The sequence below is a fragment of the Megalops cyprinoides genome, chromosome 8, assembly GCF_013368585.1.
Source record: "Megalops cyprinoides isolate fMegCyp1 chromosome 8, fMegCyp1.pri, whole genome shotgun sequence".
Classification (NCBI taxonomy): domain Eukaryota; kingdom Metazoa; phylum Chordata; class Actinopteri; order Elopiformes; family Megalopidae; genus Megalops; species Megalops cyprinoides.
In genome coordinates, this window is record NC_050590.1 from 36,951,531 (window position 1) to 36,979,362 (window position 27,832).

Below are 27,832 nucleotides of genomic sequence, written 5' to 3' on the forward strand. Positions count from 1 at the left end.
TCATAACTTCCTCTTCTTGACCACAGGGAGTGGCAGGACCTGGTGAATTTTGGCATGCTCCTCATCAGCCACCAGCTTCACCCACTCCGGCTGGAAGCTTCCTTTGAATCCCACAAATGCCAGCTTGTCTAAAAACAGCAGAAGTGATTTTGGGTCAATTGCTAATTGATGTTTTGAAATACTACAGTTGAGGACCAGACAACAATACACAGAAAAAACAAACAACATGGATGCAATGATAAGATGCACAAATATTTTCATCTACTGATTGTTAACTAATGGGATTTCTATACAGCCCACAAAACAGCTCGGGATCCAAAGAAGCACAGAGCAAGTATGTGTGACAGCACCTTTGATCTCAGTCATGTTATTTTTAAAAGAACTTACAAAACGGCAGCATTTGTAGGATGGCAATTATGACTGCCATTCAGCGAATTTAAGTCCATTATTATGGAAATAGGCAAATATGATGAATCGCTGCATTATTCCTTTCTGGGACCATCAGAATTCTGATGGTAAATCATATGTGCTGACAGCATGCAGGATCTTAGCTGGGTGAGTGTCCGTCTCTCAGCAGGAAGGCAGAACTGCACATCTAAATTTGCAGAAAATGACCTTTCAATCTGATGCTCTTGTCTGCTCCAAGCCGCTCAAGGATTTTTCTCCATGGTCCCCTGGTGACAAGCCGCCCTTTTGAGGTCACCATCACGATGCACCTGCACGCACAAGGGTGACATCATCAAAATCAATGCCAAAGTCAATAGCAAATGCCCCTGCCATAAATAGCAGGAAGTTACTGTATCTCCTACACATAATTAGTGCGATGAAAGATTTTTTTCAGTAGTTTCGGAAATGTGGATGATTGAGAGTAGCCTGCCCAGCAGATATATAAGTATTGTAGGATATGTACTACTTAGACCTAGACTAAATTAGACAGGCATAGTTCAGCCTCAGGATGTTGCTTATTGAGATAAGATGATACAGGAAGAACCCAGAACAAAGCCTTTTTGGGCTTTTCCCCTCCTAAAAGCATGAGTGACTAAGAGGAGAATATCCAACCAGAAACCAGAAACATAAAAAATGAGATAGGACTGCCACAGGCCAAGCTTTAGCAACACAACCTTTTTTCAGAGGGAGGTGTCTTGGTGTGTGTCGTCGGCACAACAGATTGCATTGGAAAAGGGAAGAAAAGGGTCGAAAGGATAGCCTTACTCATCCTGGAGGCTGGTAACGTAGCCCTCGATCTGAGCTGGGATGCCGAGCAGGACAGTGTTCCTGAAGGCCTGGCTATTCAGCATTTTGCCACTGTGCCCATCAATCACTGTCAGCTGCATACCGTCATCAGCCTGGTATATCTTCTGTCCATTCACCTGCCAACACAGCCATCTTAGATTCTAATTGCATAGGATGATGCCCTGTCCTGCTGTTACTACATATCCAGAAGGGCATTTGTAACACTGTAGTACGGACAGGTACCTCTGTGTATGCAAAGTCCTCTTTGATGTGGAAGAAGCGGGTGTAGTAGGACTCCAGCTTGATCTCCACAAAGTGCTCTGTGGTGTGCTGTTAAAAAACAGGAAATTAATCTGTGGATTAATATTTAAAACGTCTCACTCACTGCAACGTGTGCTCCTGCCACCTAGAGCTGAAACACGATGTCCACTGAGCTTGTATCCACTGTTCCAGTGCATCCAGTGAGCCCTTTGGGTGTGCAGACAAAAAATCTCATATTGGGTTGTCACTAAATCACATCACATCTGTTTTCAATAGGATCTGACATTTACAAGCCTATGGTTGTTCTCTTACATCGGTAATTTCCATTAATAATCTGGTGAATTTTGTACATCACAGTAAAAAAGAAGACACTCAAAACATTAACTATGCATTTTTAGTGATTTATAATGGGATTATTCATGCTTTTTAAGCATTTGCAACAGCACTGTCATTAGTGTAACATCATGAGAATGAAGCATGAAAGAGGAGAGTTTAGTGTGGGGACTCAGTCTGGAGGATGCAAGCTTGGTTGGCATGGGCACGTCTACCACAGGCATCTCAGAATATCTGAGGTAGGCCTGGCCCATGCAATTGCTAGGCCCGCTGCCTGCTGGGATCACAGCTTTGATTTTAATCCTCTCACAGCCTTTCACCGAGCAGAATGCAAACATCTCCCTCTCGTTGTGTGCTCTGGCCTTCAAGAAGAGGAGCCTGGAGAGAGAGTGGGGGACAGAGGATGAGAGTAAGAAAGAGGGAGAGAAATGACAACAGAGTAGGGAAGAGGAAGAGAGGGAGAAAAAGAGGGAGAGAGAAGTAAGTAAGTAAAAGAGTACTGAGAAGCTATGATTGCAAATTCAAGGCCCTCAGATCAGGTAAAGCTAGTGCATCAATGCAGAGAGGCTATTATAACAATGTGAGCTAGTAACACCAATATATAAAAGTGTGCACAGTAGTGACCATGGTTATACCCTACACACCTTCATAAACAAACATGTCTCCCAAACAAAGCAAGAGAAAATATTCGCCTGACCATTACACCAACAGGGACTGTAATGACATTGTATTCAACTACATATACTTTAATATGGAGTTAGTCCCCCTTTTGCAGCTATAACAGCTTCCACTCTTCTTTGAAGGCTTTCCACAAGATTTTGGAGTGTTTCTGTGGGAATTTGTGCCCATTCATTCTGTAGAGCATTTATGAAGTCAGGCACTGATGTTGGACGAGAAGGCCTGGCTCACAATCTCCGTTCCAGTTCATCCCAAAGGTGCTCGATGGGGTTGAGGTCAGGGCTCTGTGCGGGCCAGTCAACTTCTTCCACACCGAACTCATCAAACCATGTCTTTATAGTCCTTGCTTTGTGCACTGAGGCACAGTCATGTTGGAATAGAAAAGGGCCTTCCCCAAACTGTTGCCACAAAGTTGGAAGCATAGCATTGTCCAAAATGTCTCAGTATGCTGAAGTATTAAGATTGCCCTTCACTGGAGATAAGGGGCCTAGCCCAAACCCTGAAAAACAGGTTTGGCCAAATACGTTTGTCCATATAGTGTAAATTAACAGATTTCCTAACACATGGATGTGGAGTGAGTTGATTGTTGTTTATTGTTTGTCATTTTGGCTTGTATGTATATGTGCTTTCTTTGAGTTCACATATTTGTATTTAATTATTTACTGTATGGTTCATGTTGTCTGTCCTGCCCATAGCACACCTGTGAGCTTTTTGTTTACAGATGCAATAGAAGAAAGCTGAAGGAACAATATGGAAATAAGATATGTTCTTGTGCATGTAGTTTTGCTGCTAGCAGAGGAGGATCCACTACTTTCCTCTGCCTTCCTTTTACAAGCAGCAAATGTTTGCAGGAAGCAACCCTTACCGAGAAAAGGTTTTATACAACCCTAATGATTTTCTGCAGTTTAAAATACTTAATCTTACTTTTTGCGTGTTTAACTGAGATAAATGCTTCAATCAAGGATCAAAACCTCATACCCCGTGTCTTCCTCCCAGTAGTAGTTTCCACGGGACAGGTGTGTGTGCTCTACCTTCTCCCTCTCATTGGTTCCCTGGAAGACAGAGTACATGTGAGGGAAGATAACAGGAACCAGAACCCCTGGCTGTGTGTGTATGCATGTGTGTGGCTGTGTGTGTGTGTGTGTGTGTGTTAGAGAGAGAGAGAGTGTGTGTATGTGTGTATGTATGTATGTATGTATATATGGGCACTGACTGACCTGTTGAAGTTGATGAGCCATATCACCACTTCAGCAGGAGCAGCTCTGTCCCTGTGCACAGTGTAGCCTTTGGCCAGCATCACCACCGGCTGGAACTGCTGGTAGTGGTTCCACTTCCCCAGTGCCCCCTGCAGGTCAAGGGGCTGTTCTGGATACTCATCCTTGACCATCCTCATGTTCAGGTTTGCCGGGTCTTGTGTCTGAATGTACACCTGGGGAATCACAGACAAAGAAACAGAAGGGGATTGATGTTGGTAGTGGGTCAAGCTGGATCTCCATGCTGATGGTGTAGGTGGTGGGCAGGGGCTCACCTGGGCATAGTGCCCGCTGCAGATGGCTGCCCGCCAGTCGGGCATGTCAATGCAGTAAGGGTGACGCAGCAGCCAGTTGTCGTCCTTCACCAGGAAGGTGCCCAGGTACTTGCTGACCGAGCCATCCACATCGTGGAAGATGGTTGTCTTGTCGCCGTCCATCTGCATCTTATTGAACCAGGGTCCTGGCTCCCCAAAGAATACCCTGGAGGTAATCTGCAAATGCAGGGAACAGAGACATATCAAACAGTGACACCACTGGGAGAAGCACAGCACTTATAATCCCTGGTGGACAGTTTATAGAATAATTCCAGAATTCCCTTCATGTATATAAGACCAGAAAATCTGCTAGTTTACCATTCAATGTGAAACACAAGTACACTTGGCCGCTAAAGAAACGTTAAGCACACAAAATGCCACAAAAAGCCAAAATGGTGTGTGAACCTACAGGGACATCATCAAACATGATGTTAGTGACATTGTTGTTGGGACAACTCTGCCACAAGTTGTTGAGGCAGAAACCAAAAGCGCTCGTGCGCCGTCCATCCAGAGCAATGTATTTGCGGAAGGTGCAGTTCTGGATATTAATTGGTCCATCGTAGATCTGCATGCCTCAAATTGAGAAATTGCTACAGAGAACCAAAGGACACAAAAGTTACACTAATATTGAAATGTGTAATACATCATCATCAATGTGAATCATCATCAATTGCATTCTAGTTATGTTGTAGTACTTGGTAGCAACAGGTGCACAGGTCCAGCAGAAAGAGAAGCAAGCTTTGATCTCTGTGTGGACCCCGTACGGGGAATGTGGTTCCTGTCTTACCCTGTAGTTGGAGTGGGCCCGGTTGTTGCTGAAAAGGCCCATTGGCATGTGCTCTGTCTGGCCAGGCGAGTACATGCCCTGTGATGGGCCCGTGGGAACATGATGGAAGATGAACCAGAATCCTGTTTCCTGGTGAGACACCCAGAATCAGCCAACATGCATTTTAAATTAGTTATGTAGTTCCACATTACCAATTGGCCCAAATTTTGGGGCACAAATTTTGGGGCACTGTATTCAGTCACACACACATTCACTCTGACACATACACACACATATATACACACACATACACACAAACACTCACATACATGTGCTCACACATACATATACACACTCACACACAGAGATACACACATTCTATGACAGTGAGTTTCATGCAGTAAAAAGCTGTTGGCTCTCAGGTGTTTAGCAGAATTGTGTTGGCCTGTCTGGCTATTGAGTGCAGACTGGGCTCCAGCATTCACAATTCTTCTATTAAAGGCCCAGCAATAAGCTTGCACAGCAGCACCTCCTGGGGGCTAGCACTCACCTCTGAGCCTGCTGCTGCACAGTTCACCAGGTTGTTGTTGGGGTTAGCCATCCAAAAAGTGGATGTAGCGCTGAGAGCAGAAACCAAGGAAACATTAGTCACTGATCCCATCTGTCTTTTACTCCCTGTTGCCCTCTGTGTTGTGTTGTCGATGTAAGTGTTATGAATACAAGTTCTAGGGGATATGTTGCAGATGTTAGCGTTGGGGACGTAATTGGGTTTTGAGTGTGAAGGGTGTAAGTGTTGTGGATGTGAGCATTGATAACATAAATGTTGGGGGGGAGGTTGCAGATATTAGTGTTGAGAATGTGAGACAGTGATTGCTGTATCATGAAGAGGCATAATTCCAGAGGTGGGCTGCTCTTTCAGCACAGAACATATCCTTCTCTTTCTCCTTATTTTATGTGGTAATTGGTGGTTGTCTTCTGCTGAACAGCTGAATTAATAATATTAGTGGCATATCAGGGACAAAGGGAAATTCTGCCAAACCTAAAAACAACCTAATTATGACATTCTGAAGATACAGACACCACAACAACGAAGACAGAGCCAGATAATCATGCTACAAAAGTAGACAATTGAAAGAGAAGCTCGCTTTAGCAGATATATGTACAACACATTCTCAAACCCTGATAACAATTATACACAGTTACTAATGCGTGATTGACTAGAAGCTCACCAAATTAATTATGTGGTACTTTTTGACATAGACATGATCTCATATGTTGTGTCTTTTAGCTTATGTGATAACTGGACTCATATCATGACTTTTATATATAATACTGTGAGATCATACATGGTTCAATCTCATCTCATTTATTCTGCATCTGTCTCTCTGAGTGATTCCATATTACGCCAAAGCTTCATTGCTCCTCTTTCCATGTTCTATAATGCATGATTTCATGTTTCTATGAGGTGCACTCAATGGTATCTTCTGTGATATCTCATCTCTTATGAGCACTGGTAAAAAATACCTTTTTCTGGAAGGTATGGAAAATGGGTGGTCTTGTGGATAAATGGTTGTGCGGGGGGGGGGGGGGGTGGCATTCGAACTGGGATGGGACATTACAGCAGATGGCAGTGGAGTCAGGGTTTGGTGGTTGGGGGTCAGAGGACAGGGTCAGTGTGTCACCTGAAGTCCTGCCTGGGGTTGGCCACGTAGCCGGGGTAGGCACCGTTGGTGATGTCCTGGCACATCTTGCTGTCCCTGTCGGAGGGCAGCGGGGTGCCGGCCCGGACTAGCAGGCCCAGACAGTGCTCAAATGTGTTCCGCTCCTCCAGCCCATCCTCCAGGAAGAAGCAATGGCCCAGGGCATCGTAGCCAACCATGTCTTTCACCTGGCAAGATGACATGGCCCACAGCCGCATTAACCCTTCCTTTCAATTACCCAAAATATCATCTCCACTTTCCCCACATGTTGCTATCTATTATCCCACATTCCACTTACCCGAGCATGTATACTAACCCCTAACTCCACATCCATTTACCCAATACATCATCTCCTTTTACCCCAAACTCCACCTACTGTGTAAACTTACAACTAGCCTTTCATTTTTTTTATCAGGAACAAGCAATTGAGTAATCTGTCACTGCACCATCTCTAAAGCTTATGAATTTGAGGATTTTCCCCTTTGCCAGAAAAGGTCTTACTGAGTTCATCCAAACCGATCAATTTGTTTTTGGCTGGTATTTTTAAAGGCATAGCATGTTTAAGTAAACATCTCAATTCCCCAGTCCTAATTATAAAGCCACTGGCTTTATCTTTGACTTGACTTGGCTTGTTTTTTTTTGAAGATATTGTAGGAGCGCATGGAAAACAATCTGGCTGGTTGACACAATGAACAGGCTGTCGCTCCTGGCAGAGACTCAAAGCAAATGATGTGGCATACTCTCCCACTCACACAGTTTTGCCAACTTTGCCAGTTAGTCCCCAGATTTAGAGCCTTCTACCAGTTCCCAGCAACAATTACACATAGAAGTCATTCAATTTTGTTTGTCCTCTACCAAGCAATGATAAAAACATAATAATGGCCTTAGAAGGAAGCACAGAAAATAAGCTGTTTAGTGTGGATAGTACCCAGCCACACCCTTGATCAAAGAGTGATACTGCATCAGGTATATGTGGCTGCTTTTTGCTCTGGGCATCAGTGAGTCTGTTCTCACCAGCAAGCCGTTGGAGGCATGCACTGTCACGCAGCGGGAGAAGGTGTGGTGGATGGTCAGCTCCTGAATGTAGGTGGGAGGGTCGTAGCCCCCTCTCTGATCTACATCTCCATTCATGTGGAAGTGCACAGGATAGTGGCCCATAGACTGCTGCCCCATGTGCATCAGCTCTACCCCCTGCAAGTGCAAGGCCTTGAACCCACGCTCCACCTGGGGGGGCAGAGGATCAGGTCTTAGGGTCATTTTGTGTGTAGGTGTGTGTGTGTAAAAGAGACAGACTAGGTATTTATATGTGTGTGTATGCAGTGGACACATGTCATCATTCACACACACACATATGAAGACTTAGCATCATGCAGCTTCATCTGAAAATATGATTCGAGACTGAGGATTCACACTGTGGACTAACCTGACAGCACATGAAAAACAGCATCACAAATGAAACTGAAATGAAACCACACACTATAATCTGACCTAGATCTTATAAAGTATGTTTGTTTCTACATTGATTAAATGTACAGCAATGTAACTAAATGAGACTAAGAGAATGCGAGCACAAGACTTTCTAATAATATTCACAGCGTGGATGCAATTACATTCCAGAGCTGTTTTTCTTGAGGGCTTAGCCAGATTTAATCACACAGTAATGAGGTACTAACCACAAGTGAAAGAGAGTTTACAAATATGACACTCCCTTGTGCAAAATAACAATTGTTTGCATGTTCTAACATTTACATTCCATCATTTTACTACGTATTATACTATTACATAATGTTTACTAGGATTATAATTAATAATCTATATTTTTTTCCTATCCAGTACCTGAAATAACCTACTAAAACATGCAGAGACAGAATCATTTGAAATAATCTGCAGGCATTCTCCACGGAAGCACACAATTCCACTGTTATCCACATTGGCTCTACTAGCTCCATAGTGATTCAACCTCTGCTCTATACTTTCTTACTGTGACACCATTTTTTCTCTAAAGTGACTGACCTCACTCCACACTGACTCATCTGTGACTCCATACCAACTCCACAGTGACACACAGCGGTGAGAGGAAGGCTACCTGTAAGTGTCCTCTGAATGTGTCGAAGTTGAAGAACTTGCAGGCCTCACTGGCATAGCAGTGGTGCTCCATTTCCCCCTGAATGAGGACATTCCTGGTCAGGAGCCCCACCTCTGCTCTCATGTCCACCCCATCCACCTTGTGTCCCATGTGAATATTGGCCGGCTTCCCTGTGAGGCATCACAAGTGTCATTACACTTGATTACATCTACCTAGAACCAAGAACCTAGAAGATGAAGAATAAACCTCACTCAGTGTTCCTCTCCCTGAGGTCAGTAGATATGGTACAACATATCAGATCAGCCTCAAGCAACAGTAAGCATGTGAAAACGAGAGCAGCCCTGATTTCTCCAAAGGCTCAGCGTAAGAAAATCTCCGATACTAATTCAGTAATGGACAAAAGGATGTCAAAAGAAAGGGAAATGTCACTTTCTCAAAGCAGAGTGTTGCAAATCTGACAAAGCCAAAAAACACTCTGAACTGTGATGGAAAAAGAGACACCTGTTACAGGAGTTATCTGATTTGCAGATGCTCTTGTGCAGCAAAACTCACACAGTGGGAATTGCTACAGGTTTCACACTTTTTTCTGATGTGTGTTCCTTACTCTGAACTGGCTGTGATCAGGGTAGAGTTTGCCTAAAGAGATAAAGAGATCTTGATTTGATTTTTTATTGCTTTGGCAATACTGTGAATCGGGGTGGTTGTGCCAATAAAGCTTGTTTGAATTTGAGAGCAAGAAAGAGAGACACAGCACACTCTAAAGTATCTGTGAATGGCTGGCCATGGATAATGCTATATATCTTTACCCTGCATCACTCTCTTTTTTGGGAGTCTCTATCAGTGTATCACCACAATGACACTGTCACTGATAGGGCTCCTTTAGGGGCAGGATTTGGGGTGTGGGGTGTAAGAATCCTCAAGATTTAGGCTTTTTGGCATATGTACTCTTTTTTCCAAGCTGTGCTCTGGCTCTGCCTATGGCTTTCCATGAATATTTCATTTGCTGCTATCTCCTACCCACACAGCAAGACCATAGCCATGGCTGACCCACAGTCATACTGTACAAATCGCTAAACTACAGTCAGATTATGATCCTGTCTGAATCTTGGTCATGATCCACGTGCTAAATTGCCATTGATACTGCACCAAGATTCCCTTTCTCTGTCATTGAACCCCCATTGTTGTGTTGCACATGCAAAGGCTATATGTGTGCTGAGGATGGTAAACAGATGAGACCTCAGCCTTAATCCAATGTCACCAGGAATCTTTGCTCACTCAGTAAACAGGACAGGAATGCATGTTAACAGCTAGAAAATCAGTGTTTAAGGGGCCATGAATGAGTGGAAAAAGTAAGGAATTCCACGCAAGGTTGCTAGTCCCTGCTGGCACTGAATGCCACCCTTCAAAGAGGCAGCTATGGTGCAGTTACGGTAACTCACCACTCAGCATGTGCTGGGGTCCTCTGTCAGTCGTGTCACTCTGACCGAGGGGAGCTGCACTTTTCTATGTGACCAAAAACATCCATCCCTAACTCCTGCTCAACACACACACAGGGCCAAACGTACAACCTGGGCAGGGACTTTCCACCAGTCTAGACCTCCACTCCAGTAGCCATAGTCAAAAACATCCTGAGCTGTGAGCACCACCGCCAGCTTTAATGCCATTACCCCATCATGGACACCTGCTGTTTTTCTACCCTAACAATGTTTGACAAGGCAAGAAATGAAGTATCTCTTTTGCAGATACTGCATTTCTAACATCAATAGCATATTGTTGAATGTTTCAGAGGAAGATTATTCTCTTTTCCAACAAGCATGGCATGAAAAAAACATATTTATCTATATTGATATCTTCCAAATGGAAATGGATGGACCAGTGGCTGGAAATGAAGATGTATTTAGCAATGACTGAACTCAATGTACTCTATACTGGAAGGAGGGCAGCAGGCTAACGATAAGGGCAAAGAGGAGAAACCTCCACGCTATGGAGTCATTAGCTAGAAGAATGTTATATTCAGAGTCCTATGACAGGCTCTCCAAAGAAGCTTTTCTGCATGAAGCTTTAATCACTAAACAACAGTTTGCCTCTTTAATAAAGCAAATCAGAGCAGGAGGAGCACAAGCTGCCAAATAAACTGGAGACAATTAGCTTAGTCCTCATTTTTGTCTAATAATGAAATGAAAGGAAAATACCTGTTTAAAGGAATTTGGAAGGAGCTATGAAAATGATAAACACTTCAATGAGTCACCTGTGCTGTATGCTTCAGAGCTCAGAGCAGAAACTGATCAAGCACCCAGCTTGAGGGCTGCACACTGAATGGATTGTGTGTGTAAACTGCAGGTAAAATGAGAGCCAAGCTTCCCAGTAGAATGCAAAGAGGGACAGCCATAATGATTGTTATTTTAAACTAGTTCTTTCACAGCAAAAAATGCTTTTAAAACTTTAGAAATCAGAGAAATTCTAATCCCCTTTAAAGACATTCTGAGATTTGGTCTCTTTCAGAGGAAAATATTTCAACTGCAGACAGTTTTTTGCAAGACATTCTGATGGACAGTTTTCCAACAAACAATTACAGAAATCTTGAGACTGAAGGGAAAGGGAGAGACCTGGCTATGACACTAAGCTTGCAAAACAAGGGGCTGAGGGAGGGAAGAAAAATATTCTTTAAAAGGATATCTACTGTCCTCCCCCTTTTTGACCAATGCTAACTAAAGGCCCGTCCACATTTAAAGTAATTTGCTCGTTGCCCGTCACTTTGTCACTGACAGTTGGTCGCTAGTGGACATTCCAGGCTCTGGTTGCCTAGGTATCCCTCTGGTATATTTCCCACCCCAAATGTTTCCGAGTGAAACAGGCAGTAGCTGGCTAGTTCTACAAGACCATAAATATATCACTAGTGTATGCATATGGACAGAACTATGCTTTAACAGTTACAATGCACCCACGTTTAATTTCTTTTAGTTCACAGATAATACAGTTTATAGATCAAAGCCGTAGTGGTAGGAACCAAAGTCATGGACGTTGTCTCCTTGTGGTAAACGTTTGGGGAACTCAGTGTTAGCGTCATCTGTCAGTCAACGGTATCCTTCGTTCCCATTGGTAGTCGCCTCAATCGTGTCGCCTCAAAGTTGAGATTAGTTTAACTCGGAACCCTCCCACTTTGCGTTATATCATATCATTAACATTCCATGGTCTCTTGTCGCTTAGTCTCTTCCTGTGTGTATGGGGCTTAAGTTCTGGTCATGATAGGCTAGACACACATCCCAATGTGTGTCTACATGTCAAAGCCTGAGGGACACACAACAATGAGTGAATGGAAGGCATTAAAGTGTTCAGTCTTAAACCCTTATGGTCATTAGATTGTTATCAATGTTATTTATTCTCTTAGTGCATTCAATTATTTTTTATGCCCAGAGAAAGACATACAGACAAAGATAGACTGACAGAGACAAACAGACAGACGAAGAGACAGACAGAGAGAGGGTCTGAATACTGGTTGGCGGCACAGGAGGGGCAGGGTAAGATTTGAAATTCCTCTGCCTGGTGCATGGAGAAGTCAGTGCTGGCCACCACCACCTTGTCCCCAGGCCGCCAGCTCTGCGCATCATCCTCCAGCTGAAGGATGCTGCTGTTGGAGCGTGTCTGTATAGTAACTGATGCATGGGGCCTGACTGTTGTCCAACAAAACAACATGGCCAGTCAGAACTCTCACACCCACGGACATGCTGTAACACACACACACACACACGTGCACGCAGAAACACAAAACGCAAACATACAGACATGCAAATATATAAATATGCCAGCACACGCCCCAGCCAGTTTTAACACTACAGATCCATGCCTGTCAGCGAGGGAAAAATATGTATGTTTAGGCTGTGCTCAGCTTCTGTAACATTGATGAATCTGATCTTATCCCTCTACCACAGCTCAGTAGAGCTTGGCTGGGTTGGAGCCTGTCTGAAATCTGAATGTTTTTGGCTCCTGCCACTAGCTGGAGAGTTTGAGGCAGATCAAGTTTCCCTGGCCTTGAGAGGAACAGCAGTATGTGGGAGAGGGAATTGTTTGCTGTGGGGATTTCTTAGCGTTAGGGCCTGCACCTGTGCCTGGCCTAACTGCACAAGAGCCAAGGGCAGTGACTGTATCCTCTCTCAAAGGAATTGTGTATTTGTGTAATTGTGTAATCATGAGTCAATATGTAAAATGTACACTATTGGCATTTACATTACATTATTGGCATATAGCAGATAGTTACAGTTCATATTCTGCCTATTTATACTCTGTAGAGTAATAAAACTCCATAGAGTAGTAATATCCTCTGTGAACACTACTTACCCAGTTTCCCACAGAGGAACCTCACTCTGTAGTTGTGGCAGACTCCATCTGGCTGATCTTTATTCAGACAAACAAAGCCATAATCCTTGTCATTCTTCTGGAAAAACTCGCCAGTCTCATTTGATGGCACTCCATCATGGGTCTCTGCCTGCAGCAGGGGAAATGTGATTGCGGTTTAAACCATCAAACATGTACATTGCAGTTTTAATGGTAGAGACAGCAACAGTGTCACCTTTGTTGTTGCTGGGCCCTGCAGCAGATAAGAAATAATGACGTATTGAGATAATGAAATACAATAAGCAGGGAAAAACAACAAGATTGACATGCAAATGACATCAAAACAATGAGCAAGTTAGATGTGTAATCTTTCATTGAAACAATCTTTGACATTTTTAAGCAGTTCCCCCTCCCAATGACATTGCCCTTGTGCCATGGTCAGCATGCTGCTTTAGGAAGTGGGTTTACAAACAGAAGAACATGGGCTCACTTCTCAGCTGGGACACTGATGTTGCATCCTGAACCCCAGGGTGAACTACATTTGTAAATATCGATCAACATCTGCTAACTAAACAATAATGCTCCTTTTAAGAAAAGATGGAGAGTTACTAGGTATGAACACAGACAGGAGTAAACAACATGGAGCACACATGGTGAGGAAGCATTGTGCTGCATTGCGGGTGTACCTGGATGCCCAGGGGGCTGATGCACGTGCGATCTGGGAAGGCCTTGTGGAGGTCAGCCAGCTTCTCCCAGTCCCCTGAACCACGTTCATCATCCCGGTCAAACCACTCGGTCCACTCTACCTCTGTATGAGGGGGGGATGAAGAGGTTTGTCAGCATTGTCAGTACTGTAGTAACATAATGCCAACCCCATCGTTGCCCGCTCCCCAATGCAGAATTTCTCCCAAAAAGAACAACTGTTTGCTGAAAGTAAAATACACTACAGTCTCACCCGTCCCAAAATCTAGCTCCAATTTCTGGGTGGCACCCGCAAGGGGAGGTCTTGTGGCCTGACCCTGTACCATACCACCCCTCACAGCCAGAGCACATCTGAACCAAACAGCGAGAGGTAGCACAGCAACAAGACAGAGAGAATCGGTTTTGTAATATTTGCCAAAAATGTGTTTGATATGACTGTGTCTCAAATGAAAATGTTAGCAAGGGGGGGGGGGGGTATCCACACACATCAGTATTTAAATTATTGCCACCATTACTGTTGTTATTGTGTCATATATTTCCCAATTGGTTGTTCTGGCAATATTGTACAATGTAAAGCCATGACAAGAAAGTATGACTGCAATCTTCTACATATAATATCAAGCCATGAGAGGGTTCCTATCAAAACAGCAGCTTTCTGACTGCACACGCTTCACCTCAATAACCTCCAGTCGGACATGTGTGAAATATGAGGCACTAACTTGAAATTATGAGTATATTTTGGACCACAGGAAACAGTGGTGAGAAAAAACACACCGCCCAAAGGGCAGCTGCTTGTGCATTTCTGACCAAGTCCAGAAATGCCGTGAGTGTTACATCAACTCTGCATAATTCTAAAACTAAATGTAAATCTTCTAAATAAAAAAAGTTGAATAGATGACTGAAGAAGTCAGCCATTGACACAACTGACACAACTGATCTTTCAGTGATCTTTCAGGGACTAACCCTATGCTTTGGGACCCAGTACAGGAGACACTTTCAGAGTGAGAGGGTAACAGTTACCTTGCACCCACCAGCTGAGAGCAGTGACTGTGAACTGGTCTCCATCTGCCATGTGGAAAACATGGGAGGTCTTTGCCTCTGATGACACCTTGGTTCCTGCTGGGGGCAAACCAAGATGGCTGATGTCACCACACACATCTTTCAGCGTGCCCTGTTTGCTTTTGGAGGGGCAGGGCCGGCCCAACGCATAAGTGAACTAAACGTTTGCTTAGGGCCCCGTGGCCACCAGAGGGCCCCCAAGAGTGCTTGAAATGTCCCACAAGAGAGCTTGAATTTTTTTTTTGTGATTGATAATGGGTGTGTTAGATATACAGTAGGTGTGCAAATGATCAAGCATTGACAACAGTCAATAGTATCGGCAGTGCTGAAAAGGTGGGGGGCCCCCAAATCAAATTCTGCTTAAGGCCCCATAAAGGCTTGGGCTGGCCCTGTGGAGGGGATACATCACGTTGGTAAACAGCATGGTCCTCCACGGACAGTGAAGAATTCCCCTTCACTGTGATGAAACTCCAGGGGTGTCTGCAAGGTAGAAAGGGAGAAAGAAGGAGAGGAGAATGAAAGAGAGAGAGAATGAAAGCGAAAAAAAACTTTTTAGCCCAAGTCATAGTTTAATGGATAATCATTTGCTATATACCATTTGTTTGTTGTTGGTTTCTGTCACTTCTGGTTTAATAACACCATCCTGCATCATACCAATGATGAAATCAACTTGGGAGAGAGACAGAAAGAGATGAGAGGAGGAGGAATGGAAAAAAGATGGAGAGAGAGAATGAAAGAAAGTGAGAGACAGAGATGTCTGGGTTAAACAAACATCCTGATGGGCTGACAGTGTAAACAATGTTAGAAGCAGACTGTGATTGGCAGGGGGCTGGAGATCAGGCATAGTAATTATACACAGATGGAGTTTCCCATCTGTTCACCTGAGCCATCCTGCACAGCCAGCCTGATGGAAACATCAGTAAAACATTCTGCTGGTTACAGTGTTCATCATTTAAACAGCTACAGCTCCAACTGGCAGTCTCATCAAATCAGGAGAGAGCAGAGAGCCTCACAGACACACACACACAAGAGAAGATGCTCTGTAGTGAACAAATGCTTACTCTCAGAAATGTAGTCAAGCTTCTGTTCACCTCTCTGAAAAAACATACTGCCACTTTGTTTTTTTTTGGAATTACCAATTGAAGTATTTATGGTGGACAGAAAATAATTCCCCCCACTACCCCCAACCATGCATTTGATGGAATAACTTGGCAGAGAGGCTGCGACAGAAGGCAACATGGTGTACAGACACACACCTCCATAACAACCTCCCATTTTTCCCCCAGTAGAATTGTTTACATTTAAATGTTTGAACAATTTTGTTATGTGGAGAGAAGTGCTTCTCAGAGGCCACTTAACACTTACAATTTCATTCCAAATGCCTAGCAATGCGTTTCACAGGCTGATCCTCACGCCATTGGGGACAAGCCCTTGCTTTCTGTCACAGTCAGGACTAAGTGACAGAAAGATTTACACTCCTGGATTATACATATCCAAGTCTGGGAACTGTCAAGTACCTTGAGTCATAATTACATTCCATTGACAGGGTACTTGTGTCTGAGTGCTTTCTGGAGAATGTAGAGAATGTGGATATGTGTTTATTCCCATGAACAGTACTGACTGTACAGAGAGACTGCTGTGTTCACTTCCTGCCTTTTCTTTATCCAGTTCCCTGGATCCTTCTTTTCCCACATGCATTCCTCAAATTTTTGGCCTGTTAAGATTCTGAACCGCACGAACTGGTATGCTGGCTCATCAGTGCTTGGGAAGGACTGAGTAGTGTGTCGGCCTGCATTAAAGAAAGACTGAGGTTGTGAGATGCTGTATGCTGCAGCCAGCAGTGAGCGACAGCCTGGCAAGCCTGTTTTCAGCATCATAACCTTACACAATCCCTGTGCAGAAACCAGCTCACAAACTGACAGGAAACAGGGGAGGGCAATGAGGGCTAAGTGTACAGGGTACAGAGCACAAAGAATACAGGATGTCTTTCCAATCACACACCAAATGCTAGAATATCAGATTTCACAGGGACTAAAGTGAAGGAAAGGTCCTGTGCCGGAAGCCAAGGTGGTGGAATTTCCAGCTACCCATCTTGAGGAGGGCTTTCCTGGCTGTATCCTCCAGGTTGTTGGACCCCTCATCATTCACCACCATGGCCAGGACCACACCGTCTTCCACTGACTCCATGTACTGGGCTAGCCGTCGGCTTTCGTCCTTGCTCCTGTAAGTATCGAACCTGTGGGGATGGGCAACCAAGAGAAACCGAAGAAAACACCTTCAGACATCACATCACAAACTACAAACAGCTGCAGTGTCTCCAGTTTTTCAAACCACCATTTTTGTCACAGTTTTACAATTCTACATGAGTGTTTGTAGACCATGTGTTACGGATCATTTGTTCACCAAACACAAAGATGGAAATGGTTCAGTTTTGAGTTTGTATTGCCTTCATGTCTGAATGGCTGGGAAACAGCAAAAATGTCAGTTCCTTAACATGTCTATCCAGTATCCATGCTATTTCACTGTTGTAAATATTTCTATTTACACTCCAGTGGTTATTGTGTAAGCTTTCGCTCATCTAAAATATGCTGAAAAGGTTCCATTTTAAATTTAAATTGATGTTAAGGTCAGAGATCTTCAGTTACTATGAACACTACTCTGTGTTGTGTACAAAAACACACACACACACACACACACAGACACACACACACACACACACACACACACACGTATATATACTGTTTTTGTTAAGACAATAAAGGCCGTTTAACTGAATTACAGAAAAGTCATATACATGTACAAAATCACACACACACATACACATATATTTATACTTAGTTAAAAACATATTTTTTGGCAATGCAATGATGACCTGCCAATCTGAGACTGTATGGGGTGGGGCACTAAATCCTGGGCACTGAGCACTGACCAAGCAGAGACTTGATGGGGTGGGGCACTAAAAATGAATGACACTAGGTGGGTTTCCATTACCCTGTTTAATGCACAATTTGAAATTGTGAACTAAAAAAATGAGTAATGGAAGCACGTGAATTTTGAAAAAAAAAACACTCAAATATCACAAAAAAGTTTATATGTTCACATGATGTGGCTTATCAAACGATTCGACAAAGCAATATTTTGCAAAATTGAAATGGAAACACATTGTTCACATTCACATGAAGCGTCACATGACAAAAACATGGCGTGTTTCATGTGGTCGGACGAGGAGACTGAACTGTTTTTAAAGTTGGTAAGAGATTAGGAGATCACAGCCATTTTAGATAGCAAGCAACAAAGAAATGCTAATATTTATAAGGAGCTTGAGGCGGATATGAGGGAGAGAGGATCAAACAAACCCTGGCATGTTCCGTTTTTTCGATGTCATGGACCAAATATTGGGACAACAACCTATTGTCACATCAATGACCTCTGTTATCAGCAATATAGGTAAGGCAAACATTCTTTCAAGATAGGTATAGTGAGATAGGTGAACTGGTGACCTAACATTACATAGCAAACAACAAAAACTTACCTTATTGTCATAATAAATGTATAATTAATAATAAATTATGTGTACTGGTAGCACCATTTGGATGGCTATGTGATTTTTTTTATAGGCTACCCAAAAGTACCCGTACCACCGAAAGATAAGACATTGAAAAGAAAGAAACTGAAAATACTTCAACTCGCGAATACTTTAGGTGATCTCGTCAGTACTTTTCACTCATTAGAATGCAAGTGGCGTCTAACTGGAAAATACCACGAGGCAATCTGGACGTTTCTAAACTCGCAATGATTTCAAGCGACAATGTAACATACTACAAATGTAATTATTAATGGTCACATACTGGGTACTACACTAAAAAATAGCATGCAGTATACAGTATATACTTTTGTAGTACACAGTATGCAGGAGGCGGTTTTGAATACAGCCACTGCGATTTCTGCAGCGTACTTTTTGTGTCATGTCCTGCCTCCTGCACGCTCTACCCAGGCGCCGCCCCTCACCAAAACCAAACCGGAGTATTTCTTGTAGGTGAGAACGCATCTGTCACGGACAATCTCCTGTTGCGTGCTATATGTGTGAAAGGGCAATTCAGGCCAAGTTGCGGACCTGATTCTCCGCACTTTGTCCAGAGTTCATATGTGAAAACGGCTTCAGTTTTGCATGACCTAGCTAGCTAATTGAAAACATGCTGGCTAACATTAACAACGTTAACAACAACGTTAAGTTAGCTGTTTAGGTTACTTGACCGATTACGTTGAATTAATTTATGTCCTAACAACGTCATTCGATTTCATGTCAATAGTTAGGGCTACCTATTGTAATATTAGCTACCTTCTGCTTATGTTGGATGGATTATGCTATTATAAATAAAACTAGCCTAGACTAACTTGTATGATGCACCCAATTAATATTATATGGTGACGACAGCCCAGAAGTTCTTAGGGAGAAGTCTACAGATTCAGATGGTAAGTTAGGAGAGTTTACCACATCTCTTAACCTTAAAAACATAGCGTTTGGCTTGCTACGGTGGTATTATTCTATACACAGTATTGGTAGTTCAGAAAGCAAATGTTAGCACTTGACAAAAAATAAATGTACAATTGTTACTACTTGTTTATAGGTGCTACTTCACTACCTCTTCATACCCTCCCTTCTTCACTTTACTGTAGCATCATATGATGTTTTGTCCATGTCAGCTGATGTCTGTGATGAAGCCCCAGATATGCCGGAAGAGGGGGGGTCATCTTTACCTCCACCTCAGGAGTCGTGGAGGTGACCAACAAGGCGTAAAACATCAACTTCATCAGTGCACATGATGTTAAGGGAGCAAGCGAAATAAGACCAGGACACCCGAACCGCAATTTCTGATGTACTTAATCGTGCCGTTGAATGATTTGAGAGGGCAACAGATCATGCCCATGCACTAGAAGTGATGGCTGGAGCTCAGCTCCCTTTCCCCCACCAACAACCTCCAACATACCACCAACAGCAACCTCCAACACACCACCACCAACAATCACCTACCTCTTCCCCTGACCATTCCCCCCTTACAGAACATACCATAATATGTACGTCATAGCATATACACACATGCACACACACCCAATCTCCTTTTCCTCTTATAGATCTGAAAGCTCTTTTATTTACCCTGTCTTCCCCACCTTACACAAGTCATGTGATCCCTGAACATGTGTACGCACAAACACACACGTACACAGACTCACTCAGGAACAGACAAATCAATGCTTGCTGAAATACACACATGCTCATACATACAAACAAACAGGCTACTATTTTGCTGTTGCCAGTTCATTTTCAGTTTAATGGCAGGTTTTGAGTGATTTACAGCTGACATTGAGCCATGTTTTTTTTTTTAGACAAATTTTCTGTTAAGTCAGCTATTGCAAAATTTGTTAATATTTTGTGTGTTTTGTTATAAACCACACATTGAACTTCACTATACAACCTTCAATAAAGTGAATACTGAAGGTAAAATGAACAATAAAATGAATGTAGCCACACTGTAGAACCACGTGGAATGGCTGGCTGCGAGGCCATCGAAGGCGTGCCCAGTGTGTGAGCCATACGAGGGACCCCCAGGTTTGGTTGACCATGGTGTGTGGGACCCCAGAGATGGGTAAAGCATGGTGTGAGGGAGTCCAGACATGGGTGAAGCACCAGTGAGTGGGGCACTCTGGGATGGGAAAAGTATCATGGGGGATGCATGCATCACATACTGTCGTCACCTTCGATTAACTACCATGGCTTTTGCAGTGGATGCAATCGAAATCACTGTGCCAACACTTTTCGGGTCTTGGACATCTGTGGCCATGTTTAATTGGAATGACTACTATTGCGAGAGGAGAAAACCCAGCTTTAATCACATAACATCACTCAATGGAAACACAGACCATTCGTAATTGTGTTTTGCCCACTTTAAAAAAAAATCACTTTTATTTTGTGCAAAACTGCAATGGAAACCCACCTACTGAGCACTGATTATTTGGAGACTTGAAGGGGTGGGACACTGAAGTTTAAACAGTGAACACTGACCAATCAGAGACTAGACAGGGTGGGACACTAACCCTTTGTCATTGAGCACTGACCAAACAGAGGCTGAATGGGATGGGACACGAAGCTAACTGACCTCTCATAGTGGCGCACCTCCCCTGTCTTGGGGCTAATGGCATGGATGATGATTCCCCTGTTTCCCCAGCCCCTCTCGAAATGGTAGCTGTCCTGGCTGTCCTCTCCGGGGTACAGGGTTTTGTTCAGGAAGGTCCAGGTCAGCTTCTTCTCCCCATGGATCTCCAGAGTCCCCCCTGTACCCACTCCGATGTACTTACGTCCAAAGTAGCTGTGCTCTGTGTCATTGTCATCAGCTCTGTGGAAGAAAGAAAGAACTGTGACTGTACCTGGTCTGAGACCACATCGTGTGAGGTACCCCCAGGAACTCTCCACCAAGGGAGTAAGGATATATCAATTTGTATCAATGATTGATACAAATGCAATGGTACAGCTGTAGTGATATGGCACGTGGGAATTTGGATCAATACCATTTTATTTTTTATTCATATTATTTAGAGGAAGCTAGAGTGCTTGCAACAATTCTAGTTTTGATTGAACATTGAGTGTTAGTTGCATGGCATGAACTAATGCTTAGATCATAGTCTACATCTTTTAGTATAGAATAATTTTCAGGTTGTGTAAATCATATGGCATTAAAATATATTGTACTGCCTCGTATCACATCATCTCATGTGAATTCATACATATACTCTGATACTGTATAACATATCATTGCTTAGGTACTGTATTGTATTGCTGTTAAGCAGGAGGTTTAAACCCCTACTCTGCACCATGGCTCTGTGTCATGCCTACCTCCCATATAGGGATATGGTGAAGCTGCCTTTGTAGCGGCAGTCGGGGCTGCCGATGTGAAGCTCTCCGTTGTTCCAAAAAAGAATGTGTTTGGTCCGCAAAACAATGGGGCAGCTGGTGTCTGCAATAATGAGCTTTCCTGTAAAAAGAAAAACATATGTCTCATTGAATTCTGCCTTTTCCTCTGCCTGAGCATGCAAACCCTTGAACAACCACATGCTGGGAGCCCAAATGTATTAAATCTTTTTTGTGACAACCTGTATTTTCAGCTGGTGAAGTGTCTGCCAAAAAATTATGTTGAGTTACACTAGAGTGTGGGGGAGGCTGGCAGTTTGATTTACATATATGTTCATGTTAACCTCAGTTTAGGCACAGTTCCCCAGGTACAGGTGATTAATCACAGAGCAGCAAGACAAGGGTTGAGGGGGCAGGGAGACTGGGGGCACCAGCATACCGCCATCCTTGATCTCAATAGAGTAGACGGTGGCTGAGGAGGTGAGGATGACCTTGCGGCCATGACCGATGACAGAGTGATGGGCTTCATTGTGACCAGGAGTCCATCGCTGGAGACCTACTTCTTTGTCTGGGCAAGCTGTGACAACATACCAGTGAACAGTGAACAGACCATGCCAGTGAATTCATCAGTCAGCCAGTCAATCAATCTGACAATTAATCAACTAATTTGTCAGCTAGAAAGTTAACAGATGAATGAGTGAATCAATCTGTAAATAAACCCAATGAACCAATCAGTCAATCAGCCAATCAGATAGCCAATGAATAAACACACAAATCAATCCACTCATCAATCAGTCAGTCACTCAGTCAAATGAATGAATGAATGAATGAAAGAATCAATCAATCAATCAATAATCAGAATCTATTCAGAATGACTCATGAATGAAAGATAAAGTTCATATCCATCACTGCCCCCTTCTCTGTTGGGCTTTGGAATTGCCAGTCAGCTGTTAACAAAGCTGATTTCATTACTGCCTATGCACACCACCTGTCGCTCAGCATACTAGCTCTTACTGAAACTTGGATCAAGCCAGAAAATACTGCTACCTCAGCTGCGCTTTCCTGCAACTATACATTCTCCCACACTTCCTGTCTATCAAGACGAGGAGGTGGGACTGGCTTCCTTATTTCCAACAAATGGAAACTCTCTCAGCTGTTGCCTCCTCATAAATACACTTCCTTCAAATACCATGCAGTAAGGGTGACTGCTCTGGTAAAAGTCTCTGTGGTTGTCATTTGCCGTCCGCCAGGACAGCTGGGTGACTTTGTGGATGAGCTAGACACATTACTGTCTTCCATTCCTGAGCATGACTGCCCTCTGCTTGTCCTTGGTGACATGAACATCCACTTAAACAATCCTAACTCAGCAGACTTCATGTCTCTGATAAACTCATTTGAGTTACACAGGGTCTCCTCCCCTCCGACTCACAAAGCTGGCAAACAACTGGACCTCATACTCACACGAAACTGTACTGCTGACTGTCTCACAGTCACGCCGCTGCACCTCTCTGACCATTACTTAATTCGCTTCACTGTCTGCCTCCTGGAACTGCCCTCTGTTCCACCCCCCTTGGTCTCTTCCTGTCGCAACCTCCAAAATCTGTCTCCAACCCACTTTTCCTCAGCAGTTACCTCCGCCTAGCACTTTCTCCTCATTAGAGGTCAATGATGCTACAGAGACTCTCTGCTCCACTTTGAGCTCATGTCTGGATAACTTGTGTCCACTATCCACCAAACCTGCCCGGTCTAACCAGCCCCGCCCATGGCTGTCAGATACCATCCGAAAGCTGCGCACAGAGCTAAGGGCTGCTGAAAGAAAATGGCGGAAAACCTCTGACACTGCTGATCTACAGGGTTATCAGCTACTCTTGGCCTCTTTCTCATCCAGCATTCTCATTCTTTACAGATAAGGTTGCGGCAATCAGTCGCCAATACTCTGAGCCACCTGCAGCAGGTTGAAACCATACCACCTGCCCCCCACAGTCTCCCTCGGGCAAGTACGCTTCACTCTCCTCTTTTACCCCTCTCAATAAGAGCAAGGTATCAGTGCTCCTGACTTGTAGCCGTCCTACTACGTCCTCTGGATCCTATTCCTACTAACTTTCTCCAAGCCATTGCTCCTACCATTGCGCCTACAATCACACATGTGATTAATGGCTCACTGGCCTCAGGAACATTTCCTGAGGCTTTCAAACAGGCCCGGGTTAGGCCTCTGCTCAAGAAACCCTCTCTTGACCCTGCTCAAGTTGAGAATTATCGGCCGGTCTTGTTACTTCCATTCCTCTCTAAGGTTATCGAAAGGGCGGTTTTCAAACAAGTCTCTGAGTTCCTCTCTCAGAACAATCTCCTTGATCCCAATCAGTCTGGTTTCAAAAGTGGCCACTCTACTGAAACTGCTCTGTTGTCTGTGACAGAGGCTCTAAGAACAGCTAGAGCCATGGGTCAGTCCTCGGTTCTCATCTTGCTTGACTTGTCAGCTGCCTTTGACATGGTAAACCACCGTATCTTGTTATCCGTGCTTGCTGACATGGACATCTCAGGAAAAGCACTCTCCTGGTTTGAATCCTACCTCACTGGGCGTTCATTCAATGTGTCTTGGCAAGGGCAAGCTTCAGCTAAACCTCTCTAAGACTGAACTCTTGTTCATCCCAGCCAGCCAGTCTGTCCATCATGATCTTAAAATCAATATTGACTCCTCATCTCTCACCCCAACTAGGGTGGTGAGGAACTTGAGTGTCATGATTGATGACCAGCTGTCCTTCTGCGACCATATTGCTGCAATCTCTCGCTATCTGCGATCTCTCGCTATCTCGCTATCAAGTGCTGACTTCTCACAGTAACCCTGAACCAACCATCTACCCTGTGTGCAATAACAGGATGTATTCTGTAAACATGCCTGGGCAAACACACACACAATTTCAGGTCTACATGCACACAAATACACATAGCATGTATTCACATGACCCAGAGGTAACATACCTGGTATTATGTTGCCACAAAAACAATCCCAAATGTTGACACAGTTGGCAGGCAAGACACAGAAAAGCTGAAATTGTTCCCTTTTCTGTTGTTTATATTAAAAAGACAGAACAACTGTGAACTCCAGTCCAAAAACACAAAAGTCTTCATTCTACATATTAGGAATACATAAGATAAGCACAGGTCATTAGCATAAGTCGAAGCTAGGGCAGACAGCACTGCAGTCTTATCAGTCTTCCCCCTGACAAGAAAATATGCTTCAGCTTAATTGTGTCTGTTCACGTTCCATGTTGAGTTTTTTGGACTACTTTCTAAGACAATGGGGAAAAAAACAAAGAAGAAAACACAATAAATCAAACTGAAACCAAATGAAAAAGCCAGGAGGCTGTAAGATATCATGTCACATCTGAGAAAATGCAAACAATCTCTGTGGAGTCATAATAGAGTGCGTTAGAATGCAGGGTTTCGCAAACAGTCACAGTGGTGCCCACAAACTTGTGCATGATGCTGTAGCTCCCTCAAAACACACCAGCCTTGTGGATTAATGTCACTGAAGACCAATACAAAGAGCAAGGCTTGAATCAATTTCTGCCGCTCACTGACTGACACCACAGCAGTTGCCGTACTGCAGGCTAATGCTGCTGGAAGTTGGTAGAGAGAGCAGTTTTTGTAATTATGCGGAGTCAATAAAAGTGCTGGAAGACTGCTGTTTGCAATTACCATAAACCAGACTGCGGCAGGAGTAAGAAAAATTAATGAAAATGCTGAGATATCTGTATTTGTATTATGTACCTATAAACATGAAAGCACTGTTACCATCTATGCCTCACTGGCCAAGTCTTGGCTCCCCTCAAATGTGCCAGAATGGAAAGAATGGTAGCCCACACCGGATCCTGGCACTAATGGTTCACTCAGCTCTCAGCACAGAGAGACTTACAACATAAATCTGAATGCAAAGATCCCTAACCCTAACCCAACAGCCTTCGTAGGCCGATACCAGGATGCTTAGTCCATTTAAATACTTTCCTTGGGTTTCAATCTTCTGGGGTCCCACCCCAGGTGTCTCTGAAGTGCTGCGAAGGCAATTGAAAGCAGATTCGAACCATTTGTCCTTCAACAATCACTGCAAGTTGACGTTGGATTGTGCTCACTTATGGCTGCTTCTTTATCAACCTGGTATCCTGGTTTTAGACCACCACAAAGCACTCAGAGAAAAACAACAGCCTAACCTGTAATTTATGCTGTAAATCTCAGCTCTAGCTGGACACTGAGCCTTCATGCCACACAGCAAAGGGCTCTTCTGCTAACCACAAGAAGTGCTCAACAGTTTATCATTCCTAAGATTAAAGTAGAGGACAATCAAATGTCTTTCCCAAGATCTTATTGTCTGGTTCTCTTCTCTCCCATCTGTTGTGTACAGAACTGTGCCATAACTGAACGTACATCTCTAAATGTTCAAATGACTGGATAATGGACAATGTACAACTAATATTACAGATGCATCTCTGATTCAGCTACATTACAGCTATGAGTATAATGGAAAATGAGGAAATGCGTTGCCATGACTCAGGTCAGCAGCAAATGCATGGAAGAATTGCAGAAATGAATGCTTTCAGTAAATCTAAAAATTAAACACCACATTCATGCCATCTGTCTGTCTCATATATGATCTCAAAAAAATACACAAAAGTACACACACACACACACACACACACACACATATGTGTGTATACCTGATTAATATAATGGGAAACATGCATTCACTGTAAGACATTTTGATATGACATATGCTTAAATGCTTGAAGCTTGTTTCTTAGACAAATATAAATACTAGTGAAGTTGATGCCTATGTATGAATTTCATTCCAAATAATTTTTTAAGGTAGTTAGCACACTATATACGTATATACACTGATGAGCCAAAAACATTATGATCACCTGCCTAATATGCTGTTAGTCCTCCGTGTGCCGCCTAAACAGCGCCAACCCACCGAGGCATGGACTCTACAAGACCCCTGAAGGTGTCCTGTGGTATTTGGCACCAAAACATTAGCAGAAGATCCTTCAAGTCCTGTAAGTTGCGAGGTGGAGCCGCCGTGGATCTGACATCCCACAGATGCTCAATCCGATTGAGATGTGGAGAATTTGGAGGCCAGGGCCATACCTTGAACACTTCATCATGTTCTTCAAACCATTCCCGAACAATGTATGCAGTGTGGCAGGGCGCATTATCCTGCTGAAAGAGGCCACTGCCATCAGGGAATACCATTGCCATGAAGGGGTGTACCTGGTCTGGTCTGCAACAATGTTTAGGTAGGTGGCGTGTGTCAAATTGACATCCACATGAATGGCTGAATCCAGGGTTTCCCGGCAGAACATTGCCCAGAGCATCACACTCCCTCCACCGGCTCTTCCCACAGTGCATCCTGGTGCCTTCTCACCGCTCCAAGGTCACAAGCCTTGCCATTTCAGAGATGCTCTGACCCAGTCATCTGGCCATAACATTTTGGCCCTTGTCAAAGTCAATCAGGTCTTTACTCCTGCCCTGCATCCAACACATTGACTACGAGAACTGATTGTTCGCTTACCATCTAATCTTCCCAGACCTTGAAATGTGCCCTTGTTTGGAGATGCTCAATGTTATTCAGTTTACCTGTGAGTGGTTATAATGTTTTGGCTCATCTGTGTGTGCGTGTGTGTGTGTGTGTGTGTGTATGTGTGTGTATGATCCATTGATTGAACGACATTGAGTTCTTGCACTCACCAGCTCTGATAATGGGGAGGGTGACCACAAGCAGAGTGAGCCAGGTCCTCATCTTTAGGCGTGGGGAGGGAGAGACTGCGCTGTTGTATGGCAATGGCACCTAAAAACACATAGGCCTGATGAGACAAGAGCTCTCCTTTGCACAGCAGCCACTCAAGGCAAAACTCAAGCATTTGTTATTTGTTTAAAAAAATAATGTCTTGTCATGAAATTTATAAAATGTTTCTCAAAAACCATGGTGACTTCTCAGCCCTCTCCACCCCGTGCAGTTAAGATCACAACTGTGGTTACTCTACCCTTCAAAGTGGTTATGCTAGCACATCCTGATATATTTTCAAAAGAATCAAAGAACTGCTAAGGGAAAATAGAAACATTGATATGCCTGCACTTTACTTTACATAAATGTTGTGCCAGCGAAAGAAAACAATTCACACACATGCATGCACAGACACACAGGCATGCACACATA

The 27,832-nt window shown here is 43.7% G+C and overlaps 1 protein-coding gene across 1 annotated transcript; it reads right to left on the reverse strand.

Annotated features, from left to right (window-relative positions):
- On the reverse strand, window positions 1-27,540 carry LOC118781683 (cell migration-inducing and hyaluronan-binding protein-like). Its single transcript, XM_036534684.1, is given in 24 exon segments — window positions 1-128; window positions 616-716; window positions 1,213-1,370; window positions 1,477-1,563; window positions 1,956-2,205; window positions 3,484-3,608; window positions 3,719-3,934; window positions 4,034-4,249; window positions 4,482-4,662; window positions 4,837-4,988; window positions 5,389-5,458; window positions 6,521-6,726; window positions 7,553-7,762; window positions 8,625-8,800; window positions 12,110-12,295; window positions 12,960-13,107; window positions 13,643-13,764; window positions 14,679-14,774; window positions 15,127-15,197; window positions 16,774-16,953; window positions 20,873-21,109; window positions 21,607-21,745; window positions 22,061-22,198; window positions 27,364-27,540. Coding segments are annotated over 24 exon segments (3,645 nt in total). The 5' UTR covers window positions 27,416-27,540.
- Window positions 27,541-27,832: the final 292 nt, after the last annotated feature.